Source organism: Aquarana catesbeiana, linkage group LG05, assembly GCF_042186555.1.
Source record: "Aquarana catesbeiana isolate 2022-GZ linkage group LG05, ASM4218655v1, whole genome shotgun sequence".
In the NCBI taxonomy this organism is placed as follows: domain Eukaryota; kingdom Metazoa; phylum Chordata; class Amphibia; order Anura; family Ranidae; genus Aquarana; species Aquarana catesbeiana.
Window position 1 is genome coordinate 519454138 of NC_133328.1, and position 13309 is coordinate 519467446.

The 13309-nt window shown below is 41.7% G+C and overlaps 1 protein-coding gene across 2 annotated transcripts in view; it reads right to left on the reverse strand.

The window, feature by feature from the left end:
* Window positions 1–12783, reverse strand: part of CA8 (carbonic anhydrase 8) — a 128827-nt gene extending 116044 nt beyond the window's left edge. For both annotated transcript variants that reach the window (XM_073631681.1, XM_073631680.1), the window contains exon 1: window positions 12456–12783. In XM_073631681.1, coding sequence (XP_073487782.1) covers window positions 12456–12531 — 76 coding nt within the window. In that variant the 5' untranslated portion in view covers window positions 12532–12783. The remainder of the gene's footprint in view (window positions 1–12455) is intronic.
* Window positions 12784–13309: the final 526 nt, after the last annotated feature.

A 13309-nucleotide genomic window follows, 5' to 3' on the forward strand; every position in this document is an offset into this window, starting at 1 on the left:
CACATTTGAAAGTAAATAATTAACAGGCCCACTGATTCCATGGAGAATAACATAAATAAATCACTGGCATTGCTTTAGGTGTTGATAAGATTATCTGCTAAGTATTTCACTGTAAAGCAACATATTTTTGTATTTATCATCAGTCCCTAGAATTAATTGAGAATGTGGGAACTTCACAGGGAACAGTTATGTTTCATTTCAGTAGTAACGAAAAAATGTAATCTCCAAGGCCAGCAGCTACCAAGTAAATTTATGTTGCTGAGTCTATTAATTTCAAGTAAACACATGAGAATGAAATTAGGGCAACATATGTCAGCAGTTCTTGACCACCTGTCTGCTTACTGCTGACAACAGGCAGGATCTAGTCCACAATTATACGGGCCACAGTAACAATGTAAAAAATTCAAATAACTGATACAAGTTAAAACATATAGTATATTTTTAAAATCACATTTAAACTCCCTATTCTATATATAGTTTTTTTGCCAGCAGGAAAAAAAGTGGTCTGTCCATAAAAAAACTTTTAAATTTATTATCAAATACTTACCGTAATTTTCCTTTTTATATTTTATAAACTTGTTTAGATAAGTTAGGTCTATTACAGGGCACCATGAACTGTTTTTCTTTTGCACCAAGAAGAGAGGGGAGTATACCCCGTGGAACTCTTCACCTTTCGGGACAGGCACCACTGCTCCCTGTGCTATCAGCAAACCCATGTAGGACAGTAATATCTGCTTCTTTTCTTCTGACCGTGGTAGCAGGGTAGAAATAAATCTGGGGGGAGGAGTACTGGTGAAGGACCATGTGTGGCCTGAGGAGACTGTCTTGATGGTCCAGTAGTCCGAGATTGAGGCCACCCAGACGTGCCAGAAGAGAAGCAGATGCACTTCCACCAGACCCGCCTGGTGGGCCCAATCTCAAACTGACTTGGCTGGCTCAGGTCCACTGGACGCCTGGCTTTTAGCGGGCTTTTGTAAGGATTTCTGCCCCCTGCTCCAATTCCTTCTGAAGAATGGGTCAGGCCTATAAGAGCTTGCCTCCCTCGACTGACCGAGCTGCCTATCCTGGGGCAGGAAGCCCGACTTCCCACCCGTGGTCCGGGCTATGGCACTGTCCAGCCTGTTGCCGAAAAACGAGGGCCCCTCAAAGGGGATCCTACACCAGGCTTGCCAAGGGCATAACCATAGAGCCCGCTTAGCTGTGACTGAGGACAGCATAGTCCTGGCCAGCAGGCGGATAAGGTCAATCAAAGCCTCCCCCAGGTAGGCTGCTGCCAGCTTCAATTCCTGCCAGCTTCAATCCAGAAATTTCCCTGGTAGTATATTTTTATTCCCCTAGGTGTTTTCAGTTTAACAGCCAGCAAAATTCAATCCACTTCATCTGAACTTAAGTTGTCCTGGACCCACCCCAGCCAAAAACCAGACAATGAAAGTACATGTAGCATAATGATGAACTCATCTCTCTGGCACTCTGCTTTTTCTTCCTATCAACATGTGTTCTTGTGAGCATAGAATAGATTGGCTCTTATTACTGCTTCTTCTTCTCACACTCCAGCCCTACTGTACATGGACTTCAAGAGGCTGAAACCAGGTCAGAATCAGGTATTAATAATACTTGCATTAAAAGTTAATTGAAAGAAGTATTGAGCCTAAAACCAAAAAATGTATATATTGCAGCTTACCAATCATTAAAGGGGTTGTAAAGGTAACAATTTTTTCACCTTAATGCATTCTATGCATTAAGGTGAAAAAACTTTTGACAGTACCGCCGCCCCCAGGCCCCCCGTTTTACTTACCTGACGCCTCGAATCTTCGCTGCTCGTCCTTGTCATCTTCATTGCAGCTCAGCCTGGTCGCTGATTGGCTGCAGTGGATGGATTGAAAGCAGCGCAGCCATTGGCTCGCGCTGCTGTCAATCACATCCGATGACGCGGCGCGCCGGGGGGCGGGGCCGAGTGATACAGCGAGCGGCTATAGCCGCGGGCTGTATCACGGGAGCGCGCCCGCAAGCACTCACCACCATGCGAGGGAGCTCGCATTAAGGTGGTAAATGCTTGCGGGGAGGAGCTGAAACAGCCGCCGAGGGACCCCAGAAGACCAGGTTCGGGGCCACTCTGTGCAGAACGAGCTGCACAGTGAAGGTAAGTATAACATGTTTGTTGTTTTTAAAAAAAAAAAAAATTACCTTTACAACCCCTTTAAATGTGGTGGCTGCCTTGGTTTTATTTTTTGGGCCTTTTTCCTTCTGTTTCCCCCTGGTGATCTGTCCAGTAACACACCTCCTATATTAAAGTGCCTATGAATGAGCACAGAGACACCTGTGGCCAGCACCATTGCCAGCCTAAGGGGAGTGTAGTGTTACATACACTGCTCATTAGAGGTTATAATCTAGGAGATACCAATTTAATGATCTTTATTCTAACAGTGAATTTTCATTGCTGAGTTCAGGAGTTCATCTGTTGTTGTGTCTGTAGTACTTTAGCAACAGAGTCACTTTCATAATTAAAAGGATGTGCTGGAGCTGGAGAGAGTCCATTGAAGGGAAACAAAATTAATATGGGGACTGGAGGACCTCAAGTATGAGGAATGACTACAAGCACTAAATGTATTCTCACTGGAGAAGAGACGCTTGAGAGGGAAGATGATTGTGATGTACAAATATCTCAATGGTGATCCCAACATAAGTATGAAACTTTTCAGTCCCAGGGAGTGTAAGAGGACACGGGGCCAAACGATGAGACTGGATGAGAAGCGGTTTAACCTTAACCACTTGACGCCCAGCCTATAGCAAAATGACAGCCAGGCAGTGGTTCAGTTAACCTGACTGGGCATCATATGATGTCCAGCAGGATAACAGCTGCTGTGCACCCATGGGGGCGTGCATCACGGCGATCAGTGGTGCGGTGTGTCAGTCTGACAAACCGATACACCGATCTCAGTAAAGAGCCTCCGACGGAGGCTCTTTACCATGTGATCAGCCGTTTCTAATCATGACTGATCACAATGTAAACAGGAAGAGCTGTTGATCGGCTTTTCCTCACTCGCGTCTGACAGATGCGAGTAGAGGAGAGCCAATTGGCGGCCCTCCTGACAGGGGAGTCTGCGCTGATTGTTTATCAGTGCAGCCTCCCCGTGGATGCCCACACTAGACCACCAGGGAAGCCGCCAGGACCACCAGGGAAGACCCCAGCATGTGGATGGCCAGGTATGTACCCCATGGCCATCCACATGTAAAAAAAAAATATGCCCAATACATGCCAATAAGTGCCCACAAATGGGCACTGACTGGCAGCATTATGGATCAGTACAGACAAGTGATGCCCAGCAATGCCACCCATCAGTGTCATCAGTGCCACCCATCAGTGTCCATCAGTGCCACCTCTCAGTGCCCATCCATGCCTTCAGTGCCCACCTATCAGTGACCATCAGTGCCCATCTGTGCCACCTTTCAGTGCCACCCATAAGTACCCATCAGTGTCACCCATAAGTACCCATCAGTGCCGCCTATGAGTGCCCATCAGTGCCGCCTATGAGTGCCCATCAGTGCCGCATACCAGTGCCACCTAGCAGTGCCTATCAGTGCCCATCATCAGTGCCCATCAGTGCCTACTCATCAGTGCCACCTCATTGGTGCCACCTCATCAGTGCCCATCGGTGCCACCTTATCAGTGCCCGTCAGTGCAGCCATATCAGTGCCCATCATTGAAGAAGAAAACTTACTTATTTACAAAAAATTTTAACAGAAACAAAGAAAAACTTTTTTTTTTCAAAATTTTCGGTCTTTTTTTATTTGTTGAGCAAAAAGTAAAAATGGCAGAGGTGATCAAATACCACCAAAAGAACGCTCTATTTGTGGGAACAAAATGATAAAAAATTTGTTTGGGTACAGTGTTGCATGACCGTGCCATTGTCATTCAAATTGCGACAGCGCTGAAAGCTGAAAATTGGCTTGGGCAGGAAGGTGTATACGTGCCTGGTATTGAAGTGGTTAAGCTGTGTAGGGGGTTTTTCACTGTCAGGGTGGTAAGGATGTGGAACTCTCTTCCACAATCAGTCGTGTAGGCAGAAAATATGGATAGTTTTAAAAGACACTTGGACGTGCATCTTAACGTAAGCAATTTAAGAGGATATGGGAAATTAATTTTCTACACACACACACACACACCTACACAGGTTTAACTGGATGGACTGATGTCTTTATTCAACCTTACCAGCTATGTTACTATGTTAAAATAGAGGTATACTCTAAAAAAAACATAATTTAGTCTGCTAAAGCACTGACTATTATATGACAACTGCCATTTGTTTTAATAAAATAGCTTTGTTGAAGCTCAGTGTAGAGAATTGTTCCCTAAAAGCCTTGCTGCATTTAGTTTTACTTTCACTTTTTGTAGACTGTCTTTGAAGATCATTGCACCTAGGGATGATCTGTTTGACATCAACTTTCAGTTATTCAGTTGAAGTGGATCCAAAGTCCTGTGTCAGAGTGGATCCAAAGATTCCTATCAGTTTTGTCAGCTAGCAAACTTCTGTAGTACTTGTCCTTAGTGGGTTGGACCTAGCTTTGACAAAACAGGGTTGCAATGTTCTGGAAAGGCCATTTTTAAAGTCCACCCCTTTGAGGAGAGGGTGTATTTAGCAGTTCTTAGTCCTTAGGAAGCCCTCCTTTATAGGTAGGGGGACGCCATGCAGACTTACCTTTGTTGGGTAATCTGTTTTTGTTTTTGGTCATGCTATGCGCTTGGTTTTCAGCCTTAGGGCTAAACCCCAGTCTTAGAGGGTATTATTTCCTTTTTTAAGGCAGGTCATGTAGTCTTCAGAAGATACTTGCTGCTACAATCTATACTGGAAGAGAGTTACACTTGAACCTGTTATTTTGTGGGGCTACTTGCACCAGAAGATGTTCTGTGTGATGCCTCTGGATACTCTGTGGCTAACTGCCGAGAAGTTGTTGAAGCCCCGTGTGAGTTTTGGGTTTTCCAAATCTTTTGCCTTTCTGTCCTACCTACCAAGTTCAAGTAGGGCTTTTAAAACTGCATTTAAGTCTTAACCTGCATTTCTTCATAGAAGCAAGATAAGTTAAAGTGTTACTAAACCCAACGCCCTGCATTTACTATATCTGGTATCCCACAGTACACAGAACATGGAAATGCAATTATTTTAGTAAATATAAATGGCTAAATACCTTTTCAGATCAACAGTATATAGCAATCTTATGATTTCTCTCAGTGTCTGGCCGAGGACTGGTTAAAGCTTAAAGAAGGAGTTTTCATTCTCCTATGACTGTCCTATGAGGCTGCATGACCCCTGCCCCTATGTCTGGACTGTGTTGGTTGGCCCTGTGCTGATCACATTCACCCTCCCAAAAGAAAAAAAAAAATAACTCTAGCAATACACACCAAACTGAGCATGTGCAGAGTGCCTTCAAGACTCTGTACTATCAGTAGATGGATTGGGGACAGTAAAAGAAGGGGAGGATCAATGAAGACAGGATCAAACAGACTTTTTACACAATGCGGAGGATTAACCCCTTAGGTTCCACAGTGATTAAAACAAGCCTGCTTAATGCATACACAGACTGATTTTACTTTTGTTGGTTTAGTAAAACTTTAAGTGATGCACCATTGAAAAAATGGTTTTCCAGAGAGGAATTCCCTCTTACAATCTAAAGCCCTCCTGGGTAGCAGCACTAAAGATTTAGGAGATATAGGATGCTAGATGGTAAAGCTCCCACTTAGTATGGTCTCAAGATCCCCCATTGCCCAGTTGCTAATACAGAGTGGGGATATAATGGCTGCAATGTAAGGGGTCATCTCACATGACCCCCCAAAATACCATTACATTATTACTACTGATCTCATGCAGCCTTGCTGCAACTAGTTCCTGTTTACTTGCAAAGATGGTTGCATGGCATTTCTCAAGGATGGTTTCCTGATGGTGACAATAGTAAAAATGTACAGTATCTCATAAAAGTGAGTACACCCCTTACATTTTTGTAAAGATTTTATTATACCTTTTCATGTGACAACACTGAAGAAATGACACTTTGCTACAATGTATAGTGTAGAGCTTGTATGGTAGTTTGTATAACGGTGTACATTTGCTGTCCCCTCCAAATAACTCGACACACAGCCATTAATGTATAAACCGCTGGTAACAAGAGTGAGTACACCACTAAGTGAAAATGTCCAAATTGGGCCAGGTTAGCCATTTTCCCTCCCCAGTGTGATGTGACTCGTTTGTGTTACAAGGTCTCAGGTGTAAATGGGGAGCAGGTGTGTTAAATTTGGTGTTATCGCTCTCACTCCCTCATACTGGTCACTGGAACATGGCACCTCATGGCAAAGAACTCTCTGAGGATCTGAAAAAAAGAATTGTTGCTCTATATAAAGATGGCCTAGGCTATTAAAAGATTGCCAAGACCCTGAAACTGAGCTGCAGCATGGTGAACAAGATCATACAGCGGTTTAACAGGATAGGTTCCACTCAGAACACACCTCACCATGGTCGACCAAAGAAGTTGAGTGCACATGCTCAGCATCATATCCAGAGCTTGTCTTTGGGAAATAGACGTATGAGTGTTGCTAGCATTGCTGTAGAGTTTGAAGGGGAGGGGGCCAGCCTGTCAGTGCTCAAACCATATGCTGCACACTGCATCAAATTGGTCTGCATGGCTGTCGTCCTAGAAGGAAGCCTCTCCTAAAGATGATGCACAAGAAAGCTCAGAAACAGTTTGCTGAAGACATGCAGACTAAGGATTACTGGAACCATGTCCTGTGGTCTGATGAGACCAAGATAAAATTATTTGGTTCATATGGTGTCAAGTGTGTGTGGCAGCAATCAGGTGAGGAGTACAAAGACAAGTGTGTCTTGCCTACAGTCAAGCATGGTGGTGGGAGTGTCATGCTCTGGGGCTGCATGAGTGCTCATTGAGGGAACCATAAATGCCAACATGTACTGTGACATACTGTAGCAGAGCATGATCCCCTCCCTTCTGAGACTGGGCCGCAGGGCAGTATTTCAACATAATAACGACCCCAAACACACCTTCAAGACAACCACTGCCTTGCTAAAGAAGCTGTGGGTAAAGATGATGGACTGGCAAAGCATGTCTCCAGACCTAAACCCTATTGAGCATCTGTGGGGCATCTTCAAACGGAAGGTGGAGAAGCACAAGATCTCTAACATCCACCAGCTCCGTGATGTCGTCATGGAGGAGTGGAAGCGGACTCCAGTGGCAACCTGTTAAGCTCTGGTGAACTCCATGCCCCAGAGGGTTAAGGCCGTGCTGGAAAATAATGGTGGTCACACAAAATATTGACATTTTGGGCCCAATTTGGGCATTTTCACTTAGAGGTGTACTCACTTTTGTTGCCAGCGGTATAGACATTAATGGCTGTGTTGAGTTATTTTGAGGGGACAGCAAATTTACACTCTTATACAAGCTGTACACTCACTACTTTACATTGTAGCAAAGTGTAATTTCTTCAGTGCTGTCACATAAAAGGATATGATAAAATATTTACAAAAATGTGAGGGTTGTACTCACTTTTGTGAGATACTGTGTATATATATAGATATATATATATATAACTGATCAATTTTCATATATATATTATATATATATATATATATATATATATATATATATATATATATATATATATATATATGTGAAAATTGATCAGTCCAGCCCCAAGCCAGCACAAATACCCCCATACCCCCCAAATGACCCCTTTTTGGAAAGTAGGCGGTCCAAGGTATTTAGTAAGAGGCATGGTAAATTTTTTGAAGTTGTTATTTTTTTTGTCACAATAAAAAAATACGTATATATATTAAAACATATTTTGAAACATACTGTCACCAGAGCAGTACAGCGTCATCATATGACTGGTGTGGTGGTGATTAGGGATACTGACTGGTGACAGTATATGAAAAAAACTGTTTTAAATCATTTTTAATCACTCCAGCCCCGGAAGGATTTGCCCCCTTAATGACCAGGCCATTTTTTGCGATACGGCACTGCATCGCTTTAACTGACAATTGCGCGGTCGTACAGCGTTGTACCAAAACAAAATTGACATCCTTTTTTTCCCACAAATAGAGCTTTTTTTGGTGCTATTTGATCACCTCTGTGGTCTTTATTTTATAAAAACAAACAAAGAACGACAATTTTGAAAAAAAAAACCTATTTTCTTTATTTTTTGCTATAATACATATCCCCCAAAAAATATAAAAAAACACATTTCTTCATTAGTTTAGGCCGATATATATTCGTCTACATATTTTTGGTAAAAAAAATCGCAATAGGCGTATATTGATTGGTTTGCGCAGAAGTTATAGCGTTTACAAAATAAGGGATAGATTTATGGCATTTTTATTTATTTTATTTTTTTACTAGTAATGGTGGCGATCTGCGATTTTTAGCGGGACTGCGACAATGCGGAACACAGATCGGGCACTTTTGACACAATTTGGGACCATTGACATTTACTATATACAGCGATCAGTGCTATAAATAGCCACTAATTACTGTGTAAATGTCACTGGCAGGGAAGGGGTTAACACTAGGGGGCGATCATGGGGTTAACTGTGTTCCCTCATGTGTGTTCTAATGGTAGTGGAGCTGGGCTGCCAGGGACATGACAGAGATCGCTGTTCCTGATCATGGGGAACAGTAGATCCCTGTCATGTCACCTGTCAGAATGGGGAATTGCCTTGTTTACAAAGGCAGTTCCCTGTTCTGTCTCTGTAACAGGTGATCGCGGGTCGCTGGCGGACACCGAGTCCGCCCAACCCGCGGGCATGCTCCCACGGGCCGCCGTACAGCTACGGCAATTTGCGCAGGAGAGCCATCCTGCCGCCATATAACGACGGTGGCTGGTCGGCAAGTGGTTAATATACTGTGACCAGAGCAGTACACTATGTTTGTTTACAACAGTGATGATCACTCTTATAAGCAATAGTTTTCATGAATAGCATCCATTCATTGACAGTGTGTTCTATTGTAATAGTTGTGAGTGGCCACATCTATCACATGGTACAGACGCACTGTGATTGGCCCTGTCTGTACCATGTCATCACTGTGACCAATCACAGAGATCATACCAATAGTACACAATGAATGGCTGTGATTGCGAACAGTGATCACATGGTACCAGATCTGGCCTAATATAGCAATATGTCATCACAGACACTGACACAGTGCGTGGCAGATAGAGCCAAAGCACAGTGTGACTGGAAGAATGTCATCATAAGTCGTCCACTCAGGATGGGAAAGTTTCCGCTCGGCCATCATTTGACTATAAGCTAGGTGGGAAGCAGTTAAAGGGTACACACATTTTTAAAACTAGAAAACAATACCTTAGAAGAATGGGAAATAATAATGCACTATTAGCAGTGCCAACAGTTATATACTATCACTTATAAAGGGATTTTTGGGAAAGAAAAGCCCCAGTCCATTACTTCAAGTAGTGGGGACATTTTTTAAGTTCTTGTAGTTTACCTGGAAAAAAACATTTCACTTGAGTCTAGTGGTTGTGTAAACATTGTCATTATTTTCTCATATGGACAGGACTGAAAATGCATGTTTAAACATATTTTGCACGGTTGTATGTTATTCTGCTGTATACACTGTGTTGTAAAATATACTCCTGACCCCTTCACAGCATTCCCTATCTTGTACACTGCAAATGCTGTTTTGTTAATCATATTCCTGACCCCTGCACTGCATTTATTATGTTGTACACTATACTTTAGACCAATGTACTGTAAACTCTTTTTTGCATGTTATACTCTTGATTCCTGAACTGCGTTCACTAAGTTCTACATTATACTTCTGACTCCTGAACTGCATACACTATATTATACACTATATATAAAATTGTACTTTATACTCCTGACTCTCACACTGTACATGCTATGTTGTACATTATATCAAAGTTGTTTTGTAAAGGCAGAAGGTTTTTTTTATCTTAATGCATTCTATGCGTTAAGATAAAAAGCCTTCTATGTGCAGCAGCCCTCCAATACTTACCTGAGCCCCATCTCTGTCCAGCAATGTCCATGAGTCCTTCGGCCATCCGAGACTCTCCCTCCTGATTGACGGAGACACAGCAGTGGCACCATTGGCTCCCACTGCTGTCAATCAAAGTCAGTTAGCCAATCAGAAGAGAGGGGGAGTGCCTAATGGCAGCTCCATGTCTTAATAGACACACGTAGCTGCAGCTCCGCTCGGGTGCTCCCATAGCAAGCTGCTTGCTGTGGGGGCACTCGATAGGAGGGAGGGGCCAGGAGCACCGAAGCAGGACCCAAGAAGAGGAGGATCTGGGCTGCTCTGTGCAAAACCAACTGCAGCAGAGCAGGTGAGTATAATATGTTTGTTATTTTTATTTTTTAAAACGAGACTTTACAATCACTTTAAGCTAGGCAGAAAAGTACTACCAAGTTTTATTACACAGGATTTTTGCCACCTTCATAAACCTGTAACCTGACATAAGAGATGTCACAATACTTAGCAGAACAGTCAGTGTCAAAAATAATGCTTTCTAAATGTTTTATGCCAAATGTGTTTGCAGGATAAGTGGTGTTTATCACTGTAGTCTCTGCAGGAGCTGTTGGGTTGCCACATTTTAAATAGATTGTACAGACTAAAAGTTGTAGCTTTATAAATATAAAAATAATTTTGCTAATTGGATAATGCCTTCTTGGCTGTGGTGCTGTCCTTATGATAAAACTTCCAGTGTGTACAGTATTTTAAAATTAAATTGTACAATGGGTTTACAATATGCCCCTAGTAAAACCACACCCATTTTAAATGAATGTTCCACTGCTAATTCAAGAACATTCTCCACCTGCATTGGCTTGCTGGGCACTGTACCTGGAAAATATTTTGAAATATAGGCAACTATGGTAATATATCTATTGTTAAGCTAGTGTTTAGCACTATACAAATATACTCACATAGGAGTCTATTTGTAGAAAAAACTACTGTATAAATTATGGCCATCTAGTGGCCATAATGTGGTATTTTCCTGAACTACCTCAATCAGGAAAATACTGCTTTATGGCCACTGTTGCCGATGATCATAACTTTAGATAATTTAAGTTTTTTCATTGTAGCTGTAGGAATGTCAATTCATACTGCAGATTTTTAGAAATAGATCCCCAAGTGGTTTTGACTAAAAATTGTATATTTCTCCCACCTCCAAGAATGTATATACCTGATTTCATTTGTTTATGTTTTTTACAAAATCTGCGCGCTTTATAGAACACAAATACTATTCAGGTCTATTGCGACTTTATATATAGTTTACAATGTAACATTCCTATTGTAGTCATACAGAAACACATGTATACTATGGCTACTTTGGGTGGAAAAATTCTGCAGCGCTTTATGGAGCACAAATACTATTCAGGTCAGTTGTGACTTTAAATATAGCTTACCATGTAACATTCTTATAACAGTCATAAAGAAATACATGTGTACTATTGCTACTTTGGGTGTAATCTGAATAACCTACCAGCATATTTTGAGTTGTGGGAAGAAACCACATCATCCAGTGGTTACCCATAAAAATGTGGGAAGAACATTCCAACTCCATGTGGATTGTACCCAACAGCTGCAAGGCAGTGAGGTTGATTTACTAAAACTGGAGAGTGCAAAATCTGGTGCAGCTTTGCTGTGGTAGCCAATCAGCTTCTAGCTTCAACGTGTTCAATTACGCTTTGACAAAAGCCTGAAGGATGACAGGTTGCTACTGGTTGCTATGCACTCTACAGTTTTAGTAAATTGACCACAAGGTGTTCCTCACTTAGTCACCATGGTTTCTATAGAATACTGTAGTACATGTAACAATGAGTTTATTTAAATGCTCTTTTACACACACATCCTTATTAAATACTCAATTCATCTTCATGTTACTTCACTAATTTAAAAGAATTATTCAAATAGAATTATCGTTCATAAAAATGGGTCATGTTGTGAAGTTTCATTTCATTCTTTCTACAAGACCAACCCTGAAACTCTGATATATACACGCAACACACAAAATTTTGTAACAGCTGAAAACTTCATAACAATAGAGTGCATTCTTACAAGTGCCTTCCCAGATTGCTTCTGCACAATAAATTACTATTTAAAAGTAAAAGTGGTACAACAGGTTTCTTAACTACTTCATCCCTTCTACACTGAGGAGTTAACCAAAGCAAATATTAGGGATACAATTTCCACTGATATTTACTAAAGTAAGAAGGTTAAAAACTGCATTATGTGATTTTTCATCACAGACATCAGTTTAACCGATTATACTTTTGGAAAGGTAAAATAAAATCACATAATCATACGTTTGTATCATACTGTAAATCAGATTAGGATACAAATTTTTCTGAGAATCTACAGGGTTGTGCAATTCAAAGAAAAAATGATAGATTCAAATATTTTAGATTATTACTGACCTTCCACATAGCCCCACTCTTGTTGTTCCTTGTCTGCTTGCAGTTCAGAGCCGTCTATATACTGCTTATCAGCCATCTCTCTGCTCTTTGGATGGAAGGATATGGAGAGTTGCAGAGTTTAGTTGTGAGTGTGACTTAAGCAGGACATGCTGTGCTGGATTCACACTGCTCTTTTCACAGCCACTGGGAACTGTCACTCCTGCCTGTGTCTGTGCAGCAGAGGGGAGGAGGTAAGGCTCCTTAATCACTGCGATTATGTGATGAACAGAACCACTACATAGAAGGCTGGAGCCTCGACTAGGCAGATTTTTAGATGGTTGCCTGAAGAGGTCCAGTGGTAGGTGGTGCCAGAGAGGGACTTGGCCTCAGATGATCTGCACTCAGGTCCTGGTTTTCTGGCACTGTACAAAATGTGTCATTGCGAAAGGAGATGAAAATTTCTTAAGCTACAATAGTAGGAAGAGCTGGAAGAACTAGGCATCTGTTAGGCTACAGTAGGTCCCCATTATTTAGTTCCGTGTGAGTTGCCAATGTGCTAAAATAATATTTTGGAGTACTTTGCTGGTGCAACAAACAACAGCAACTCCAGTTTAAAAAAACAAATAATAAATCTTTTTTTTTTCATTCAGATCATTTTTATTGAGCATAAGATTTATAGTTTACAATACAAATAAGCTCCAAGCAAACGGCCCGTATCAAAACCGTATACAAACAATACAAAAATTGAGTCATACCACTGTTATAAACACAAGTACATGTATGTAAGTTTTGGGGGACGTCACCTGTAAAGTGGAGTACACTAAGTGGAGATTGTTGTTGTGGTGAGGAGTCCAAGGTGCGCCCCTGACACCTAC